The sequence below is a fragment of the Glycine soja genome, chromosome 7 (assembly GCF_004193775.1).
Source record: "Glycine soja cultivar W05 chromosome 7, ASM419377v2, whole genome shotgun sequence".
Lineage (NCBI taxonomy): Eukaryota > Viridiplantae > Streptophyta > Magnoliopsida > Fabales > Fabaceae > Glycine > Glycine soja.
This window is the reverse complement of record NC_041008.1, coordinates 45,057,766-45,080,996: the sequence shown is the minus strand read 5'-3', so window position 1 is coordinate 45,080,996 and position 23,231 is coordinate 45,057,766. Positions and strand designations below refer to the sequence as shown.

The 23,231-nt window shown below is 31.9% G+C and overlaps 2 protein-coding genes across 2 annotated transcripts; one reads left to right on the top strand and one right to left on the bottom strand.

The window, feature by feature from the left end:
* Positions 1–1,221: 1,221 nt before the first annotated feature.
* Positions 1,222–12,306, top strand: LOC114420072 (ISWI chromatin-remodeling complex ATPase CHR11-like). The gene is made up of 25 exons (XM_028385925.1): positions 1,222–1,493; positions 1,757–1,885; positions 1,995–2,098; positions 2,362–2,465; positions 2,947–3,044; positions 3,188–3,367; positions 3,463–3,684; positions 6,220–6,354; positions 6,442–6,724; positions 6,829–6,902; positions 7,013–7,233; positions 7,331–7,418; positions 7,861–7,954; positions 8,047–8,235; positions 8,670–8,701; positions 8,830–8,906; positions 9,007–9,096; positions 9,180–9,249; positions 9,344–9,398; positions 10,483–10,541; positions 10,633–10,798; positions 11,184–11,362; positions 11,496–11,714; positions 11,795–11,890; positions 11,991–12,306. The coding sequence occupies exons 1-25, from the start codon at positions 1,299–1,301 to the stop codon at positions 12,006–12,008; spliced, it is 3,177 nt and encodes a 1,058-aa protein (XP_028241726.1). The 5' UTR covers positions 1,222–1,298; the 3' UTR covers positions 12,009–12,306.
* Positions 12,307–21,592: 9,286 nt separating this feature from the next.
* Positions 21,593–22,257, bottom strand: LOC114420071 (monothiol glutaredoxin-S10-like). The gene has a single exon (XM_028385924.1). It carries the CDS (start codon positions 22,072–22,074, stop codon positions 21,766–21,768), a length of 309 nt encoding a protein of 102 aa, XP_028241725.1. The 5' UTR covers positions 22,075–22,257; the 3' UTR covers positions 21,593–21,765.
* Positions 22,258–23,231: the final 974 nt, after the last annotated feature.

Genomic DNA, 23,231 nt, shown 5'->3' with positions numbered 1-23,231 from the left:
TTATAATTTTCACGATACTTTTCATTATCATTTTTCATATATTCTTTTAGCTAATAAAGAAAATCTTATATTCTAACTTTTGAAAAATAAAAGAAAAAGTTGCCGTAATTTTACCTTTTAAAAAAATAATTTAGGCCCGTTAACGGGTCTGTTTACCCATGGATTTTGCAAGTCAGGTACAGACTTAAAAAAAAGTTCATTTATTTCACTCCTGCCATATAAAACACAGACTTCGCGGGCTGGGCCTTGAACATGCCAGATCGACCCGCATACCCACCTCACTTAGACTAAACTAAAGATTGAAAACATGCCGTGCACGAGGCATGACACTTAAATTTAAACTCCTGAATACCTTTGTTCACCAACTTTAACGTGAAAAGCTATTTTGATAGTATTTGGATATGAGCTTTCTCCAACATGTAAACACACTGAGTTTGAGTTTGAGTTTGAGCTACATTATTTTCTTTTAATTTGTAGGAATCTGGGTACACAATAGCATGACAAACTTAAAATACCTATAAAGATTTAAATTCTAGTTAATAGATGTAATTCAATTGATAAGACGTTATGAATTTATAAAAAAAATAATTTCGATTATCATAAAATACATCCTTAAGAATATATGAAAAACTTTAAATGCCACTAAGTTCTAGCTTGTGAAAAAACATAAAGTTTCATTGAAAAATCACATATCCTAATTACAGTGGCTATAAATAATGTTTAAATTATTAAACACATTTCTAACTCATTAAAAAGCGCAAACATAAAAGATCATCGATAAAAAATATTTGGAAAAAACACATGATTTGTCTAGTTAACAAACATAAACTAATGAAAGTAAGCAAAATTTTAAGGAAAAATAAAAAAGTAAACTAAATATTGTAACCCAGTTTTGTCTCTCGAGTTTTTCTTTTTAACTCAAAATAATATAGCAATATTCGATAATTAGTTTTCCTTAGTTAAAAGTTAAAACTGATTTCATGCCATAGGTTGTTTCATGCCTAAGGTGTAGCCCAGCGACTCTGGCCCAAAGCTAACCGATCCAATTCCATGAAATGCAAGCGGGAAAATTACGTTTCCCCAATCCCATTATTGGCGCGAAATATTCGGTTCGGTTCCACTTTCTTGGAGCCGCGGATCCCACTTTTGAAATCACACGGTCATAAACGTCTTGATCACCCTACCTACAATTTTCATCACGCTTTAAAATAAAACTCGCTCGCGCTCTCTCTCCTCACACCTAAACCAAAGGACACTCTTTGTCTTTGCGAAACCCTTGATCTGAAAAAAAAGGACCAATGGGGAGGCCCTCCAAGACGCAGGTTTCGAACGACTTTTCCTCCGAAGAGGAAGAGGAGGACGCCTCCGCCGCCGCCAGCCACCAGATCGTAGACGACGAGGAGGAGCTCGAAGCGGTGGCTCGCTCCGCTAGCTCCGACGACGACGATAATTCGCCGGATGAAGCCGCTGAAGACGACGACGAGGATAAACAGGTCAAACCTTACCTTACAATTTCGTATTTTCATTTGTGTTTCTCGGATTTCGCTTCATGTACCGCATTTTTTACGTTTTCGTTTGCGATAGTTTTTGTGCACTGCGTTTTGATGTTTTCATTTGCTACTCGTTTGGATTTCTCTTAGTGTGCTGCATTTTGATGTTTTCGTTTGCCCTAGGGATTTCGCTTCTTGCACTGTGTGTTGGTCCGTTGAAGTGTGGTTTTCATGTTGTATTGTGGATTTTAACTGTTTCGGTGTAGGACGAGAGTAATGTTGATCCTGAAGTTAGCAAGCGTGAGAAGGCCAGATTGAGAGAAATGCAACAATTGAAAAAACAGAAAGTTCAGGAGATATTGGATGCACAAAATGCGACCATTGATGCTGATATGGTATGTGTGTGTTAATTATTTACTGTAAATGTGATGACGGGGTGATTTTTCTTCTTTATATTGGGTTCGTTTGATTTTTTTTAATAAATAATTGTTATGTTTGATGCAGAATAATAGGGGAAAGGGCAGATTGAACTATCTCCTACAGCAAACTGAGCTGTTTGCTCATTTTGCCAAGGGTGACCAATCTTCTCAAAAAAAGGCAAAGGGAAGGTACTTTCAGAAAATTCATGAATTTTGGTGGTTGAAATATTCATAATTATTTTATGCATTCAAATGTTATCCAAGTGTTTGAAAAATGTTACCAAGTGACTTATAAATAATAATCACAAGAAAAGGTGATCAATGAATTTTGTACCTCAATTTCTACTGGTGGTTGGCAAGGTTCAAACAAGCATTAAAGAGTTGTGATCAATCTGATACTGACCTTGTGCATTTTAAAAAAACACATTGCATTAAATCACTGTCTATTTTAGGGGTCGCCATGCATCAAAAGTAACTGAAGAAGAGGAAGATGAAGAATACCTTAAAGGGGAAGAAGATGGCTTAGCAAATACACGGCTGGTGACTCAACCATCATGTAAGTATTATTTCCATGTTTATGTGCATACTTGCATTTGTGGCCATGCTCATTTTCTCAATGTCTCCTTTAATTGTGCGGAAGAATATTATGATGTCAGCTTTTTTGTTAATAAGTAATAAACAATATTATAATACTGGTTAAGGATGCATTGGTTGGCCAAATATTTAAGCTGGTTCTTTTTGCTAGTAGTAGAAGGCTTGCATTCTGGTTACTGGAGTTTTCATAGGGGTCATGTGTCCAAAATTGAATACATTCTAGAAACTTTTTTTTTAAGGAAAAAAACCTTATATGCACTGTTTTGTTCCTTTTAGTTGGTTTCTTGTTTGTTGCCTATGGCTATCCAGTATCTGATGGATTGCCCTTGTTTTTTTGTTTGTTTTTTTTTACTTTGGGGTTTATTTGTCTAACTTGTGGATTCTTTGTATTCGTATCTAATGTTTTTGTCACTTGAATGTGACATGGCTTGTTTGTTCAACAGGTATCCAAGGGAAGATGAGGGATTACCAACTTGCTGGGCTAAACTGGCTCATACGATTGTATGAGAATGGCATAAATGGTATTCTGGCAGATGAAATGGTAGGTAGTAGATGCTGGCTTCAGATAAATCACATTCAAATAGCTGCATATGAATACAAGTACCTTGTGACATGTAATTTTATGGAATATGAGTTGATTGTTAAAAGCCATGTTGATATATAAATAAATATATTGTTTTTCAGGGGCTTGGCAAAACCTTACAAACAATATCTTTGTTAGGCTACTTACATGAGTTCAGAGGAATCACGGGCCCTCATATGGTGGTTGCTCCAAAATCTACTCTTGGAAATTGGATGAATGAAATTCGGCGCTTTTGCCCTGTTTTACGTGCTATAAAGTTCCTTGGCAATCCTGACGAAAGGGTAAGACTAGCCTTGCTGAACCAAATTACTTGTTTTAAGATTGCAATTAATGCTTGCTTCTGATGCTTTTGTCTAATGGTTTTAAATAACTGCAGAAGCACATAAGAGAGGAGTTACTCGTTGCTGGTAAGTTTGATGTGTGTGTTACTAGTTTTGAAATGGTAATCAAGGAGAAGTCTGCTTTACGGCGATTTAGTTGGCGTTACATAATTATTGATGAGGCCCATCGAATCAAGAATGAGAACTCACTCTTGTCCAAAACAATGAGGCTATACAATACAAACTATCGACTCCTCATAACTGGCACACCGTTACAGGTATAACTTTTTTATGATGCACAATGGTGTTGTTATCTTGAGGAATATTTTTTAATATTTGATGTGTTAATTCAAACCAGTGTTGTCAATAGCGGATCGTGGAAAATTGCAAAAAGCTGAAAATCCACTGTAGAATATAGTGGATAGCGTCATGGCCAAATAGCGGAAGCCGCATAGTGTTTGAAATAGAATATTTATAACAATTTAATATGTATAAAAAAACATGCTATATGCAAATAAAATTAAGCTGGACAGACATTAACATAATATTATCTCACAATATAATAAAAAAAGCTAAAAACAGCCAAAAGCTAATCAGAATAATAAGAAGGTCGGGTATAAGACATATGATATGGATGGAGAAGGCGGAGTATTAAACAAAAGAAGGAACAAAAAGTTGTTTCATGTAAAAAAACAAAGGCATTGGACGAAGAAGGCTGGAAAGTTTTGGTGGGAAGGGTTTGCGTGGTGGCTAACAGTTAGAGGAGGGAAGGATTGAAGGGTTTACATTGTGACTAAGAATCAAAGGAGGGAAGGGTTTACATGGTGACTATAGAATGATTCTGAAAACTGAAAAACTGTATGAAGTAGAGGTGGAAATGCTAAGAGGCTCTAGAATGGCCTGGAAAACTGAAAAGTTGCATGAAGTAGAAGTCAAAATGCTACTGTTAGGCCTATTAAAAGAAAACTGAAGTCTGTAAGTAAAAGGTAAAAAGAATGGAGTAAAAACAAAATTTGACTCTGATGTTTTAAATACCAATAGAGTAAAATTTTAAAAACCCACATGACTACTGCATGTGAGTTTTAACAATGTCAAAAACTTGTCCACAAGTCCAAAACAACTTTGAAGTACTGTGCAGATGTGACCCAAATGACCCAGTTTCCTTTCTTTCAGAATGAACCAATGAACCTTAAATGCCGTCGATGCAATTTCTCTCCAGATTCAACCTTGTTAGAAACTGATGATGCAACAGCCACAATACAATGAGATTCCGTGATGTGTAAGGTGCCTGCGATTGCAATTTTTGCAGAGTCCACAATGCGATGCCATTGCAATTGTTTTCCCTAAAACCCATTATGCTATAGCGTGATAGTGCTGTGATAGCCGCTATTTGACAACATTGATTCAAACTCAATGTAGGGTTGTTAGATGAGGAGATGTAGTAGATTACATAAGATTAGGAATGAGTGCATTAAAGGTAAGGGTGGGCATGGATTGAATTTTTAAGAATCCGATCCATATCTACTTAAATAGATTGGATCTTGAATCTATATTCAATTTTTTTTAAAAACAATTTAGATTCAAGATCCAATCCATTTAAGTGGATATGGATTTGGTCATATCCAATCTATATCCACTTAAATGTTATAAGGTTTTTTTAAAAAAAATATGGATATAGATTTAAAAATTCACAATGAATATTCATAAACCCCAACTCTTACCCCCACACCAGTGCATATATTGAACCAAGACCCGTTCCAATTCCACTGAGATAAAAAACTGAAACAGCAAATCAAAAGAAACACACTTTATGCAATTTCTACCACTTATCCCTACAACAAAGCACCCAAAACACAACCAGTAAAAAAAATTGAAGTTCCACAAACCAAGGCTAGATGTTGTTCTTGGTTGGTTTGGATTCAGATGTCCACTTAAGATCCATGTATTAGATAATGGATTTTGGATCTTTAAACTGAAATAAGATGTGGATGGGTTTCAAAAGTCTAATCCATTTAAGTGATTTAAAACAGATTGAACTAGGCTGGAAATTGGATCAGATTAGGATATTGGACTTTTTTGCCCAGGCCTAATTAGAGGGAGAAACTGGAGCAGCACCAATTGTAGAAAAGATGGTTTTAACTTGCCTTGGGTGGTTTAATCATGTGTGGTGAAGACCTGTAGAAGCTCCCATAAGAAGAGTGAATCAGATGAAGGATAGCCTATTCATTATGGCAGTGGAAGACTGGGAAAAAACTAGGGACAAAACCATTACAAATGATTTTGAGGTCAATAAGTTGTTTATAGACATGACTTATGATGACATTATGGCATCATTTGTTTCATGTTGCCAACCCCACATAATGGGAATTGGGTAAAGGCATTGTTGTTAACTTGTTATTATTGTTATAGTATTTTGTAATTGGACGCTTAACATAGAAACATCATCATGCCATTTCTTTCATGTAATTGAATTATGATCTCATTAGGTATAAGGTTGATAAATTCTCAAATGAAAGGGACTGTTCTATCTGTTTTCTAATAGAGGGTGGATTGAGTTGTAAGTTTGTAATCTGTCAGTCTTATATGCTTTTCATTGGTTTTGGTTGGATGGACAGATATGGTTTTTTTCCTAAACATATTTGTTATTTTGTCTTCCTATTTTTTGATCTCAAGATCCTTTTTAATTTCTAAAATGTATTTGGTATATATTATTTTGAAATCTGAATTTTTTTCCTTTTCATTTGTTGCATAGGTAAGTGATAATGTTAATACACTTAAGTAATTAATGTGATTTGTTTCTTTTGACGTTGCAGAACAATCTTCACGAACTCTGGGCTCTTCTCAACTTTCTTTTGCCTGAAATATTTAGTTCTGCTGAAACTTTTGATGAATGGTTTCAAATCTCTGGTGAAAATGACGAACATGAGGTTGTTCAACAACTACACAAGGTAAGCCTTGAAGCTTCTTTGATTGTTTAGGTTCTACTGTGATAAAATGTTATATAATAATGTTTTCAATTTCTGTGCATGATTAAGGTCCTCCGTCCATTCCTCCTTCGAAGGTTGAAGTCAGATGTTGAGAAAGGTTTGCCACCGAAAAAGGAAACCATTCTCAAAGTAGGCATGTCGCAAATGCAGAAACAGTATTATAAGGCATTACTGCAGAAGGATCTGGAGGTTGTGAATGCAGGTGGAGAGCGGAAACGTCTCCTAAATATAGCAATGCAACTACGTAAATGTTGTAATCACCCATATCTCTTCCAGGGCGCTGAACCCGGCCCTCCCTTTACAACAGGAGACCATCTCATTACAAATGCCGGTAAACTTTATTTACATTTAAGAGTACTTCAAAAGTCCTTTTTAGGCTGATCAATTAGATCTGTGATTATGTCATTTTTCTACTTAAAAATATCTCATTTGCAGGTAAAATGGTTCTACTGGATAAGTTACTTCCTAAACTAAAAGAACGTGATTCTAGGGTCCTTATATTTTCACAGGTCAGTTCTGTGTAGGAATAAGATTCTTGGCACTAATAGCTATGACTGTGTTATTTCAATCAGCCTAGTGTATTTGTTCCATTCTCGCTTAATCTGTGGTTCTTCTCCAGATGACTAGGCTGCTAGACATACTTGAAGATTATCTCATGTTTCGTGGATACCAATATTGTCGCATTGATGGAAATACTGGTGGAGACGATCGAGATGCTTCCATTGAGGCTTTCAACAAACCAGGAAGTGAAAAATTTGTCTTCTTGTTATCTACTCGTGCTGGAGGCCTTGGCATTAATCTTGCTACTGCTGATGTTGTCATTCTTTATGACAGTGACTGGTTAGTATTCTTGTTGATTGTCAGCAGCCTTCTAACTTGCAGTGATGCCATAAGTTCATGACTAATTGTTTTTGTTGATAATTGGTGGTTATAACAGGAACCCTCAAGTTGACCTGCAAGCTCAGGATCGTGCTCATAGGATTGGTCAAAAGAAAGAAGTTCAAGTTTTCCGATTTTGCACTGAGGTTTACAATTTTGTACTTTATTATTTTGTTATTCTGTTCATCATTAGTTATGCTTCTATCTAGAAATCACTGATACTAGCACTGGACAGTTATAAGATGTCACTTGGCTGCGGGTACAGAATTCTAAAAAATGTATTACTTGGCCTAAGTTATACAACAGATAAAATTAATATATTTTCGGCATAAATGGCCAATACCAAATTAGAATAAGGACACCATATTTCATAAGTCAGCATATATCACTGTAGATACAATAAAACACTTCTAAGCATTGTTGCATCTTGTATTGGCACAAGATCTCAAAATAATTAAAATATGTAAGCTAGGAATATTCAAAGGTTTTCAAGATGTGTTTGACTCTGGTTTGGCAGTCATTTTGAAGTGTTGGTGCTTTCTAGTTATTTACTATTTGTGTCAATATCTCATCATGGTAATTACACAGTATACAATTGAGGAAAAAGTCATTGAAAGGGCTTACAAGAAGCTTGCACTTGATGCTCTGGTGATTCAGCAAGGGCGATTAGCTGAACAGAAGAGTAAGGGTTTTCTGGGTTTTATCTTTGTTTTTATTATTTTGTTGCAAGATTGATGGATTATATAACATGGTACAATCTATTTGTGTATGCAGCTGTAAATAAAGATGAGTTGCTTCAAATGGTTAGATTTGGTGCTGAAATGGTTTTTAGTTCCAAGGACAGTACAATTACAGATGAGGATATTGACAGAATTATTGCTAAAGGAGAAGAAGCAACAGCTGAGCTTGATGCTAAGATGAAAAAATTTACTGAAGATGCTATCAAATTTAAGATGGATGACAGTATGTAACCTTTAAATATAAATTCTGGCTTTGCTAAATTTGGTTTGATTGATGTCGTTAGAAATCTATTTTGTTGTTTAAATTCCTGTATACCCATAAGTTTTATCTGTTGCTCTGCACCTTTGGGTCTTAGTGGAGGAGCCTTGTTGGTCATCCTTGTGTTCATCCTTTCAAAACCTTATCCTATGATGGAAGAATGAACTAGTTAATGTCATTATCCTTGTTTGTATATTTTGGTTGTAGATACATAAGAGCTACAATTCATTTGTTTCTACTCTTTTGGAAGAATGAACTAGTTAATATGTTTAGTGAAACTTATTTGTTATTAAACATGCATACAAGCAAAAAATTGACTCCTGGTTGTTTAGCTAATATTGCCTTTTAACTTGTAAGGAAGCTTGAAGTTACTAACATTAATATTTTTCATTTTGTAGCTGCTGAGTTGTATGATTTTGATGATGAGAAGGTAAGTTGACGTATTATCTTTGCTAACTATGGACTATGTTTTTATTGCTCAATTTTGCATCAACCCCCCTGCCCTGCCTCTTGTGTTTTTAACCAACCTCTGTATGTGTTTTTTTTCTTTAAATGAAGGATGAGAACAAATTTGATTTCAAAAAAATTGTGAGTGAAAATTGGGTCGAGCCACCAAGAAGAGAACGGAAGCGCAAGTAAACATTGGCCTTCATTCTGTATCTTGAGTTATTGAATTTTTTTCACTCCGATGTATATTTTTGCTTATTATTTTTTTGGGGGGGATTCTGACTCTAGTTACTCGGAGTCTGAATACTTCAAGCAAACAATGCGCCAAGGTGGCCCTACTAAACCAAAAGAGCCTCGTATTCCTAGGATGCCTCAATTGTAAGCTTCTCATACAAACCTCTTTTTTTTTTTTTTTGAATGGAGTTCTATTTTGACTGAGTTTTTAATTCTGTTTCCTTCAGGCATGACTTCCAGTTTTTCAACACACACAGGCTGAGTGAGCTGTATGAAAAGGAAGTTCGCTACCTCATGGTGGGTAACCTAAACTTACTGATTAAACAATTCCAGGTTTAGCTTATTCAATGTGTATAGATGCTGCTGCTAATATACTGTTTAAAAAAATCAGCAAGCACATCAGAAGAATCAGGTGAAAGACTCCATAGATGTTGATGAACCAGAAGGTATGGAAGTACTCTACAAACTGTAGTCTTTTTCCTTATTTGTATATAATTAATTAGGTGAATTACACTCCTAAAAGATGCTTTAATTACACTACTCCCTCCCCCCATGTTTCATTTTAGTGTATATTAGGTTGAATAAGCCTCCCAGGAATGTTCTCTCTCTTAAGATAGAAGGGTTAAAAAGGGTATTTGCTTGGAAGAATACTGGGGAGTGAAAGTAGCTAAGAACGCTTATAGTAATTGGTTAGTTGGTAAGATGGTTAAGTTAGATACATAAACATGATTAGAGGGAAAGGCAGCATTCAAGTTAGTATTTGTGAACTGAAAATTATCTCTGTTGTGAGGAGAATTCTATTTTTTCTGTAGAAATATTTGCTTTATTGATCCAAAAAGTAACAACAGAGTAATACATTTTAAATAGGAAAATATAGGGAGACAAATTCCTTAATCACAGGGAATTATAATCCCGTAAAAAGAGAGAGAAAAAGGAAGGTAAATCCCGTGACTCAAGATTTGAAAAATCCTTTCCTTAATCCTAGGATTTTATATTCCTAATTCATTCAGAATAATAAAACATAAACTTTTCTAATTTATCAACACCTTTGTTGTCATTCAATATTAACAGAAGCATTCTGTTGTCATGTTCCTAGGGGGTTCCCAACACTGACTCTTAGCATCAACTTTGACTAATTTCGAACTTTTATATTCAACTTTGGAATTTCAATAGATGAAATAAAGGTTTAGGGGTAAAGCTGCAAAGCTGATTGTTTGGATGTTTGGAACATCTTTTTGTAGCCTTAAAATTGAATATAGATAGTATGGTGTGCAAATTTAGTTGTCAATGGCATTGGAAGTTGAAAGTTGAAAAATGTTTCTAGGAGGGTCATTCATAATTGTTCATCACTCCTAAAAGGGTTGTTTATTGTTTACATTAAACGAAAGTCCAGCATATTTCGTCCTTTAGAAGAGGTTGAGTGCAATTTATAAAATTAGAGTGGAGTAGAATGTAATTGAAGCATCCCTAGGATGGAAACGTAGCTTACCCTAATTACTTCATTAAATGAAATACATGTTGAATGTTTAGAGGTGGGTGATCCATTGACTGCCGAAGAGTTAGAAGAAAAGGAGCAGTTGCTAGAGGAGGTGAGCAATTTTTTTTATAATTTATAAACAAGGGTTATACACTTCTATTTATTTATTATTTTTTAAAAATTCTGGTATTTGGTAAACATAGGGATTTTCATCATGGAGCCGGAAGGATTTTAATGCTTTCATTAGGGCCTGTGAAAAGTATGGCCGAAATGATATAAAAGGTATTGCTTCTGAGATGGAAGGAAAAACACAAGAGGAAGTTGAAAGATATGCAAAAGTCTTCAAAGAAAGATACAAGGAATTAAATGGTAAGTTACATCTAATATGAAAATGTAATCTCTTGTAGAATGTTGTAAAAGCTATAAGTACCTTTGCAGAATCCAAAATGAGAATCATAACTGTAATTTACATTCAAATTTCTCACTAAAATTAATTTACTTGCTTGATATTGGGTGATAACTAAGGGTTTGATATATGGGCAGTGTAGAGTGTTAAGAGTTAACTACTGTGCATTTTTGTCTTAATTCTTTTTTATGTGTTGTGTTGATATGCAAAATGAAGCCTGAATTTAGTTTCTCATTTAAATATCAAGGGTTTGATGTGTGTTGATTTGCCAAATAAAGCTTGAATTTAGTTTTCCATTAAGATATCAAGGGTCTGTCTGATTTGTGTACTTTGATTTATGGTTTGCAGATTATGATAGAATTATTAAAAACATTGAAAGAGGGGAGGCAAGAATATCCCGGAAAGATGAGATCATGAAAGCTATTGGGAAGAAGTTGGACCGCTACAAGAATCCTTGGCTTGAATTGAAGATACAATATGGACAAAACAAAGGGAAGTTATACAATGAAGAATGTGACCGATTCATGGTGTGAAATTTATTTCCTTTTGTTTTTATTTTTGCCCAAATTTATTTCTTTTCGTTCATGTTCAGTTCCTTGTTTAGTCTGGTGTTTTCCGAACAGAATTCTTGTGTTTTCTGACTTCACTTAAAACTTGCAGATTTGTATGATTCACAAACTTGGCTATGGTAATTGGGATGAGTTGAAGGCAGCTTTTCGAATGTCGCCCTTGTTTCGATTTGATTGGTTTGTCAAGTCTCGCACAACACAGGAAATTACAAGGAGGTGTGACACCCTCATTCGGCTGGTAGAGAAGGAAAATCAAGAATATGATGAGAGGGAGAGGCAAGCTCGTAAAGAGAAGAAACTTGCTGCTAAGGTTTGTATTTTAACCTAAAATGCCGGACTTAAATTATGTTTATTTCAACTGTTGTTTTAACCAAGTTTGGCGAACAACAGAGCATGACCCCGTCGAAGCGTTCCATGCCTAGACAGACTGAGAGTCCATCTCTGAAGAAGCGGAAGCAGTTAACCATGGATGACTATTTGAGCTCGGTATATATCTTGCAATAACATTTTGATATATTTCGTTATCTTGATTTCGCAGAAGTCACATTGCGATTTTCCTGAACCTGACTTTATGGTATTGTGGCAGGGGAAGAAGAAAAAATAAATGGGCGTATGCGTATATTTTACTTTGGGTAAAGCGGGGCGGATGATGCGGCGATTTTGATATGGGCCTAGCTGACATTTCAAGTGATGGCCTGGTGTGACTTCCCAAGTCCGTGATTTTTTGTGGGCCTGAATATAATGTTTGAATATTGAAATTTTGTAAATTTACTAACAAACCGATAGATTAGATGTTTATTTATTGTTAACTGCAGCCAATTCAACATATTTAATGTTGCTATTCTTCATCCTAGTGTTTTTTAATTCATACTTAAGGCTTAATTACTGTTTTAGATTTTCAATTTGAGGTCTTATTTTTATTTTTTTAATTGTTATAATTGATATTTAAAGCCGTCCGTGTTAAAAATTACTATAAAGTGTTAATTAACAAATTTAAATTTTAGAGAATAAAAAAAAATTAGACTCCCAAGTCGAAAGATTTTAAAGATTAAAATAATAATGAAGTCTTTTTTTAAGACACTCATTAATGAGGTTTTGGAGAATGCAAGATGTATTTAACAGTTGTGAAATATATCTAGTGTTGAATATAATATCTAACTATTATGAACAAATTGATCGTTGGTGGTCCGCAATTTTTAATATCTATTTGAAAATTTCACTTTAGACCGTCCAAAGGACCAAAACCTTTCATTGTTATATATCTCTCTTTTCCTTCCATGCTTCTTTCTCTGTCATCTTTGTTTTATTTTCTTAGGTTTAGTTTTTATTGTCAGTTAAGGTTTTTCACTAAAAACTGACAACCACTTGTGATGCTTCCCAATCACAGCGAGGAGACAATCATCTATTGAGACTTGTGTTCATTGCACGGCAACATAGGTGGTGGAGTTGAGGATCGGTTTCAGCATTGAAAGATTGGTTTGGTGATTGAAGGAAGGAGGGGGAGAGGTTGTGGATTTGAATTACTTCCACTAACTTTCTAACAAAAGTGAGGCTAGGGTTTTAGTTTTGCGATGAACACGCAGATTGTGTATGCAAGCGTTAGGTAGGTGGCGTTACACGACATATGGCATATCATTATGCTGAGGCAGGTTTAGCATTGAAGGCGGACAGTGGCTTTGATAGCGGAGTGCGTACATAATCGTTTATGTAACCACCTGTGAGTTTGGATCATTATGCTATCCTGAATTCATTTAAGTCTTGTTCATATTGGTTGTTGAATTTGGATATTGTAGTCCATCAATTCATTTATGACACACGGTGAATAATGTCAATTAGATAGGTGCGTTGTTTGATAATATGTTTAATTTAAGAACCAGGAAGCCTAACCAAGTCCCAATACTTAGTTTATTATTTTAATTTTTTATCCCTCTCGATTTTGAAATGTGGAGCTGATTTTGAGCCCAGCAATTTTATTAAGAAACATGCCCCAATTTGGTTTGTGTAAGATCATGTTCTAGGCTTAGGATTGGTTTATGTGACAAGCTTGATCTGGATCGAAGCTTGGAAAGGAGAAAACTCAAGGTCTGCGCTGCACATGCATCTTATTCATTCAAGATCAATTAGCATAGGATTTGCTCAAAATTTACATTTTTTTCAGCAACTAATGTTTCAATAAGTTAACTAATGAAATTCTATAGAATTTTTTTATTACCATGTTAACAACTACAGAATTTTTCTTTTCTAGGCGGTTGATATGTTCGCTACTCATAAATGATGAAAAATTGCCAATGAAATTGTTTACTCATCAAAAACTATTATTTCTATTTCGTTGTCATTGATCAACGTTCAATAGTAAAAAAATAAAGGAATACACTCCGTCACTCCAATATACTCATTGCAGTCATATTTTAAGTTGGATAATTATGTTTTAGAACTTTTTGATACATTAGTTTTAATTTTTTTATTTTGATTTTTAAAAATTTATTTAATTTTTTTATGTTTTTTAAACTTTTATTTTAGGTATTTATTTATTTTTGTTAAAAATATAATGCTCTATCAATATTTTAAATTTTAAAATAATTAATTGTTTTAGTCATCACTATTTTAAATTAATTATTTTATATTTAGTGTTCTGTTAAAATTTAAAACATTGACATAGTATTAACGTTTTTAATGAAAAACAAAAAAAAATCAAAATAAAACTTTTGAAAATATAAAATACCAAAATAAAAAAACATTAAAACATAATATTCTAAAAAGTGATATTTAAACTTCTAAGTTTTAATTGTCGGGAGTAGGTTATTAAATTTGCAATTTGATTCATTGCCCAAATAAATAATGGTTAATTTTCTTTTGAACGGGCCGGATCCTAGCACGTAAACATGAGATTAAGTATATTTAGAGAATAAATATTGTTTAAATATATAATAATGTGTAAATGTATGTAATATTAATTATTTGATGGATCCATGTTTAAATATACTCAGGATGTAAATTAATTCATTAAAAAATTGATAAATATTAGTTATGTCTTGAGATATAATGATGCGAATAAATTATTGAATTTGAATTATATGCAGTGAAATATAATTTTTTTATGAGTCAGTGAAATATAATTAGAAGCGTTGTTATTGTCATAATAGTTATTTTATATTTTTTTACCAATTATTGTTAGTGCAGTAGCTATTGACAATAACTGAAGTTTTGTGCCTTTATAAGAAAATATGTTTAGGACTGATTTACAAATTAAATAAACTTAAAAATTTATTTTAAATTATTTTAAAATAATTAAATTAATTATTATCAACACACGTATATGTTTTAATTGAGGAAATTATAATTATTTTAAAATATAAAAAATATTTATTATAATAAAAGTAAACAAATCTGAGAAGAAATTACATGTAGTTGAATGAGAAAATTTTCTATTTTTTAATTCATAAATTATATAAAAGTAATTAAGATAATCAGAACAAGATATATTTTGATTTCAAATAATTAACTTAATTATCATCAACACATGTATATATTTTTAATTAAGTTAATTAAGATTATTTTAAAATCTTTGTCTTTCCTTCAGTAAAAGTAAACAAGTTTGAGAGAAAAATATTATGTAATTGAGCAAGAGAAATTTTTTCTTATTTTAATTCATAAAATTATATAAATAAATATGGTAATTAAAGTAATTAGAATAATTATATCTTCTAAAGTAAAATAATTAAATTAATTATTATCAACACATGTATATGTTTTAATTAAGGTAATCATGATTATTTTAAAATAGATTTTTTTATTATAATTAAATTTTAAATACAAGATTGAGAGAGAAATCTTATGCAATTGAGCTAAAAAATTTAAGATTATTTTTTTATTTTTTCTTTTTTAATTCATAAAGTTATATAAATATAATATTAAGGTAATTAGAATAAATATATCATCTAAATTTAAATTAATATATTAATTATCATCTGCACATGTATATGTTTTAATTATAGTAATTAAGATTATTTAAAAATCTTTATCTTGATATCTTTACAAGAGGAAGAGAGACAAAAAAATAAAAGTATGCCAAATAAGAGTAAGAAATCAAAAAATAAGAGTAGCACAAAAAAGTAACTAACAATAAAAGAATAGTGAGTTCTTATTATAAAAAAGTGGATACTGAATGTTTAAAAACTTCTGAAAGATAAAATTATTTAGATATTGATGTAGAAGAAAATATGTCATAAAGTTTTGATGATGCCAAAGAAACAGACGTGTTTTTCATGATTGATCCAAGACAAGACTCCATAAAATCTAAGATAAATGATGAATCTAGTCTCTAGAGTCTTAGAAAGAGTTTTTAAATTAATGATGCACAAGTTATGGTCAAAGGATTTTTTCAATTTTTTTTTAAGAATTCATAAAAGTGGTATTTACTCTCTGATAATTGAATACTAGTAGCCAAAATGCTTTCTGAAATGTTTTGTTATGCCTTTAAATATTTTTGAAAGCATGTAATCAATTACACAAAACTTGTAATCGATTACCAGCAGTTGAAACTGTTTATAACAGCTATTAGAATTTTGAATTCAAATTTTAAAGCCTGTAATCGATTAGACAAGGATTGTAATCGATTACTAGAAGGAATTTTCTAAAATAACTCCCAAGAATCACATCTGTTCAAGAGTTTTTTGAATGACTCTCGAAGGCTTATAAATAGGTGACTTGGGATACGAAATTCTTTAGAGAACTGAAATGTCTTATCCTCTCAAAAAGATTCATTGGCCAAACACTTACAAATTCAACAAGGAATCTTGAGTGATATTCAATTGTTACATTTTTTTCTTAAAAGAGAGACTTCTTCTTCTTATCCAAAGAGATTGATTAAGGGATCGAAGATCTCTTAAGTTGTAAGGATTCCTAAACACAAGGGAAGAGTTGTCCCTGTTCAGACTTTGTAAAAGGATTTTTATAAAGAGAGGGAAAAATCTTAAGTGGGTTGCTTGAGGACTGGATATAGGCACAAGGCGTGATTGAACCAGTATAAATCGTGTTTGCATTTCTCTTTCATTTATTTTATTGTAATTAATTTTGTCTTACATGTTTAAAGAATATGATTAAATTGATTGTGATTTCTTTTTCTGCATTCCAAGCCTATAATTTAGAAGGGGTTAAGAACTTGTTAGTGGAAAAATAATTTACCCCTTCTTAACATAATTGAGACTATTTGTCTAACAATTGAGTATGCCAAATGAGAGTATTCTATTTATTATTAGTATAGATATTAATAAAAGTAAACATATATTTATCTATATCTTTATATTAATAAAAGTAAACAAATATTTGAGGGAAAATTGAGCGAATTTTTTTTTGCTGAATTTTCATTTAAGTTTACTTCTGTTATATTCTACAGTTTATAATCTGTCACATATTTTGCTATATATATCTTTCCATTTATTCTTTTTAATTATTGTGTATTTGAATTTGAATTTTTACATTAAATGAAAAAAATTCTTATTTTAATTTTAGAATAATATTCAGTTACTCATCATACAAACATTGTGGTACAAAGAAAAAAAAAACCCTAAACGGAGCAAAAAACAAATAGTGATGCATACATGCCAAATGTTTTAGCATAGTAATAAAATGGAAGCATGATAAATCTTTTAACTAATTAAAATCATTATCAGTTAATTTGAAATATCTAGAAATAATCAACACGAATTTTGAAAATGAAGAAATAATTATAACATGGCAAGAAAATGATTATTATATTAAAAATAAAACAATATTTGAAACTTTTATATTTTCAATTTTAAACCAATCATGACAAAATATTATCAAACAAATTAATTAAAATAAAATTAAATAATTAAAAGAAATAAAATGCAACCGAAATAATTTGTCATTATCATTATCAATAAAGTGAATCAAACAGGAAATCTGCACGTCTTACCAAATCAGAGAAACTTAGTTAAAGATGATGATGATGATAAGCAAAAAGACAGCTTTCGTATTGCTCTTAAGATCAATGCTCATCAGATAATTTTACACTAAGTAGTGTTCATTATGCTCTTCTTTTTCAACTAACAACCTCAGACCAAAAATGTATCGACATGCATAGCTATAAACCAGTAATACCAAATAAGACAGTCACTATAAACACATGCACGCTTTGCCCTAGCTAACGACAAGAGTAACAGTTCTTTTTTTTTTTTTACCTCTTAACAAACTAGCATATTCTTCTCATTCCAGTTAAATGCATGTGCACAAACCAGTGTAAACATATTTTTATGGATGAATAAACACACCATAATACATAATAGTCCAAGTAAAAACAAAAAAAATGGAGTAAAAAGGAAAATCACTTTTACCAGCACTCTCTGCATGGGGTCTCAGATACGTGGTTTGGTTAGCTATTATGTGGAGCATTTGGTTGCTTAGAAATAATGTTAACTTCAGAAATGAAGTAGTTGACAAGAACAAACTGTGGGATATAATTGTAACAAGAGCATGGTTATGGTCTTATGGATTTCTGCAAAGTGTCCTAAATTTGGATTCTCATGGAATGCTTGGGCAATGGAACCCTTGTTGTGCTTGAAATGGAAGCATATTTGAACGATTAAAGTGGTGGGTTGAATCTGAAATGTTACACAGCAGTTTGCGGGAGCTTGCAGTGCGTGTTTAATGAATGCATGGTTGAGAAACAGGGTTGGGTTATCATTATACTTTAGTATAGGTGATAGGGTCTGTACTTAAGCTATTTATGTAGATCAGTTTTGTTGGGTTTCTTTTGACTGGGACTGAGTTATGGTGGGAATGGAATTGTTATGACCCTTTCCCATTGGTGACTCGGAAGCCATTGTTTCTTTTGTAAGCTTGTTGGTACCGTGTATGTTCTCTTACTTTTCTTTTTTTTTTTTTTGCGCTGCAAATAAATGATTTTATTAAGATCAAACGTTGATAATGTCACAAGAGGATCCATAACCAACCAAGAACATGCAGTACAAAAAGTGCCCGTGCATTAGAAAGGTGCCCGAGAGCAAAACAACATCAACAATATTACCTACTAATGCGTTTCCCTCATTCCTTATTCATATATATTTTACCCCAAAAAAAATGGAGTAAAAAGAGTACCTTGCAAGACAATGGTGAGCCCAACCAAAAGAGATTGAGGAGGAGAGGCAACCAAGAGAGGAGGGTTATTCAGCTTGTATATGGTGATTTTTTGGTCTATGCATTCCTGGGTTGTGGACTAGAACGAGAGAGAGAGAGGTCGAGGGGAATGAATTAGTAGGTTGAGGCAAGTTAATTCTGGAAATTAAAGCCACTGCAAAGTGACGCACAAAAACAAGGCTGTGTGAATATTGGCCAATCTTAGCTTTTCTAAGACAATTATAGAAGCACTAGCTTGTGTTTATTCTCCTTCTTTTTAGTTAGTGCAAAAACAAAAAACAGCCCAACATCGGTTATACCGACAGATCTACCAATAATGATAATTGATAAACTTTTAATTAGATGATAAACTCGAGTGATCATTATTAAATGAGAGTCCTTTAAGAGTAATTCTCATTTTCATATTAAGTCATGTGACTTTTTCTTTAATTTTTAAATCTGGATTTACTTTATCAAATTAAATTGAAAATATGAGATGTACCGAAAAAATTGAAGATACATTCTTTTTTAAATAAATTAAAATTTAAGATTATTGTAATCTTATAATTAATATCCTAATTAGAACTTTGACACATCAATAAAAATTATATATATGGTTTGATTTTAATATTTTATTTCGATAATTTTATAATCAATTTAAAAAGTCTTGTCTCCTTTAATTCATCCCTATTTAAATATATACTATTTTCTTTGATTTTTTTATTTAAAAAATTTATTTAAATATAAAAAATAAACATATAATGAAAAAAAAAGCTAGTTTGTAAGCAACATATGTGGTGTATATTTTGGTAAGTTCGTAACAGTATGACTATTTGGAATTTTGGACTACTACATATTAATTCAGCTTTGACCTGTCTGCAGAATATATTTTTCTTTTATCGGGCAATTGAATGATATAGTATATAGGGCGGTACCAGAAGTACCAAAGTGTACAAAGAGACCAAATCCTTCGTTTTGAATATAGTATTATATTTGGTAATGTACCATTGACTATATCTAGTTAATTAGGTCCATTCCGTTTTGAATTTAATTTGTTAATCAACAATTGTATTAAGGGTAATTTTTTATTAATTAACAATGTAAATTTTTTTACTTTGATAATATGTGACATTTAAACTTATATTTTATCAGATTGTTAACTATTAATATTTTATAATGGTTATAAATGTTTTTATTCTTAAAAATATATTCTCTAACATTAAAGGAGTTAAATCCATTTCAAAATATTATGAATTTTCAATGTTTATGACGTATACATTAACTACTAAGCAATTCATGTTTGGAATATTGTTTGATAAACTTGTTATCAAACAATTAATCTTTTTTATCCCAAAAATTCGTCCATCAAGAAGTAATAGTATTAATTCTCTGTAATAAATTGTACCAAATCCATAACTACTATGGAATGCCGATCAAAGTAGAATTTAAATTTGACTAATGTATACGTATGCATTCGCGACCACAAGTGAGAAGCTAGGAAAAATAAATGACAGGGAAATTCGCACTTAGGTGTTGGAAACTCGATTAGGACGATGTATTCCTCAAAACTTTAATCTGCAATGCAGTAGTAATATAGTTTTTTTTCTTTCAAAAAATAAACTTTCTTCTAGCTACAACCAAGGTAAAAAATGAACTTTCTACATCTATTCTTGACACAACGATGTAATTTACTACCTTTTACATTAGTTTCAGAATCAATCTAAAAAGTATTCACTTTGTATATGTTGATTCTATAATATATAATTTGCTCCTGAAACCCATCTAGAATATGAAAAACAATTGATATATATATATATATATATATATATATATATATATATATATATATATATATATATATATATATTAAAACTTAAAAGTCTTTTATGTACCAGCGACGATTTGAATTTTTAGGATAAAATTCTTGGTATGACAGTGGAATTTTTATTATTTAGTGATTTAGAGTTTGATACTTTCATTCTTTCTATTTTGATATAGTAAAATTTTGGAATAAGAAGATTGTATCTCACCTCGAGAAGAAAAAAATTATTAGCTAATAAAGTATTTAAAGAAGAATTTAATTAAGATACATTGATGATGTAAATTTTTTTATATTGACATTCAACTATAGATTGTTATGTATTATAATAATTATTTTTATTTTTATAATTAATTATTTTAAAATTATATTTAAATTATTTTTTAATTAATTAGTAATATAAAAATGTATACTAATAATATATCGAAATTAAACTCTTCACATAAGTATTTTTGCATATACTTATTCTCAAATGAGTTAGAATTTGCAAGTGCGTCGATGGGAGACTCTATTTTATATTTTTCTTTTACTTGATCACTCTCTTAAAATTTCACCCTAGCTAGTTGTTTCAATAAAGTAAAATCATGTTTGTTTCTGTTGGAAGAAACAAAGAAAGTGGAGGTTAAGATGAAAGTGAAGAAAGTGTTGATTTTTACTGATCGTTTGAATATAAAGTAACAGTTGGTTAATTTGGTACAAAACATATGGGGCCATCCAAATAAGTTTCCATCCAAAATTGAGTTGATTTGTGAAGAAAGATGACAAAAAATTGAGACATTTACAAAATTACCCTTGTGTGAGAAACACAAAACACCCCCGAAGAACTCAAATTCAAATACTAAATCCAATCATATTCGAATTTGACAAACTGAGAAAACACCCAACATATTCGAATATGCACCAATTAAATTCAAATATGATAAACCCAGAGAACATCCAACTAGAAAAAATAACAAAGCAGAAAAATACAACAACACACATAAGAATGTAATTCGACAAATGTTTTATTTTATTATCCACTATATCATTTTTTTCCCTCTTATTTCATCTCAAACGAATAATTTCACTTTTTACTTTCTTTTATCTTTTTTTTTTCTTTTCATTCCTGGTACTTTCTTTTTCTTTCTTCACAACCGAACAGGTGTTAATGATCGACATGATCAACTATAGGCTATTAAAATAATTAATTTATTGCACGACTAAGTAAGAATTATCCCGGTAAAGTATATGTATATTCTGAAAGCAACAGTGTATACTGTATAATAAAGAGAAAATGATACTTTTATATTATATAATTTTTACAATCTCTAGTTAATACTTAATTTTATCTTTTTCTAAAAGAAGGTTGTGTAAAGAAAATATAATAAAAGAAGGACGTACAACTCAATTAGCATGCATGTTCCAATTAAAGCCACAGTGCTCCAGCATCTCTGAGCATTTTCTTTAGTGAGCCATTGAGGTGAAGGGTCATCACTGTGTTGGGTGCACCCACAAACTTGCCACCAATAAACACTGCTGGCACAGAAGGGTTGCACCCTAGTCTCATCAGACACCACTCTATTTCCTTCCCTCTCGACTCCTCGTCCACCTCATATATTGTGGGACCCACCCCAAGCTCGTAGAATAGTCGCTTTATCGCGTGGCACATCCCACATGAACTCTTGCTGAAGATCACCACTGCCTTTTGTGATGCCAATTTCGCCACACGATCCATCTATATATCTATATATAGTAAGTGTAAGGTTACTTGAATTAGGTAGAGAAGTTATTTGTGTATGAGATATGTGATCAGAGAAAAGAGATGAAGAGCATGTAGCAGAGGAAGTTGGATTGGAATGGTTTATGGTATCATTTTAGGGTTGAAGGGCTTGAGTATTTATATATATATATATATAAGCGGAAGAGTGAGGATAAAGACATGTATTGAAAGGGTTTAATTTATGCACGCACAAGCACAAGGGTCTAGTTAGTGCATTGTTTGGTATCGGAATTAATTAAAGAGGGGAGGGGTGGAAAGGTGAAGGTTCTTTAGGAGAGTTGATTTGATAGGGACTTTTGTGGTCGTGTGTTAGTTGCATGCATATATATGGCTAGCTAGCTAGTTGTGTGACAATCGACAGCTAGAGAATCTATTAGGCCATAGAGATAAAGCCAAACACTGCCGAAAGATGAGAGTTAGTTGCGGACGGACGAAAATGTCCCTGGAGATACGTAACTAAGGAATGTCAACTATATATGGATAGGGGAATACAGAACGTGGGAAGAGCATGGAGCTAGGTAGAGGTGACTCATGGCGGATACGAATAGTCGCATCCCCATCCCATTAGGATGAGGTGATCAAGATTTGATCTTCAATGACTTGCAAAAATGTTCTTTGCGCCAAACCAAACGTACGTGAGAAGCTCCTTAATTTTGTTTCTACTATTTTTTTTATATATTTTTACAGATTTTTATTAATATTTTGTAAATAAAAAAATCTAAGTACTATCACATTATAATTGGTTGGAATCATGCATATGTGATAGTTCTGAATTACTTAATAATGCCTCATTTAAGGGAGTTTAGTTTGCACTTTAATTTCTTTGTCTAAACACTAGATAGAATCATTTCTCATAAGAAACAATTATGTTTGAACTCAGAACATTTACTAGTTATCTAGTTCCATTGTGGTTTGGTGGTAGTAACATGAGTTATAAAGAGGTTACGATCGAAGAACTTAATTGCAGAAATTCGTAATACTTTTATCTTGATTGAGTATGAGTTTATCTGATACGATAAATGTAATTTTTTATTTCATTTTTTTGGCTTATTAGAAAGCATAGAAAGACTTCAAATACGAGCTGTATTGTCATTGATATGACTCTTGCATGA

What these genes read in the sequence shown, in the direction of transcription:
- LOC114420071 (XM_028385924.1), bottom strand. Translation starts at nt 22,074, where the DNA reads ATGGATCGTGTGGCGAAATTGGCATCACAAAAGGCAGTGGTGATCTTC.
- LOC114420072 (XM_028385925.1), top strand. Translation starts at nt 1,299, where the DNA reads ATGGGGAGGCCCTCCAAGACGCAGGTTTCGAACGACTTTTCCTCCGAA. An exon ending in CGACCATTGATGCTGATATG is followed by an intron (nt 1,886 to 1,994) that starts GTATGTGTGTGT and finishes TGTTTGATGCAG; the next exon opens with AATAATAGGGGAAAGGGCAG. An exon ending in CCATCTCATTACAAATGCCG is followed by an intron (nt 6,725 to 6,828) that starts GTAAACTTTATT and finishes TCTCATTTGCAG; the next exon opens with GTAAAATGGTTCTACTGGAT.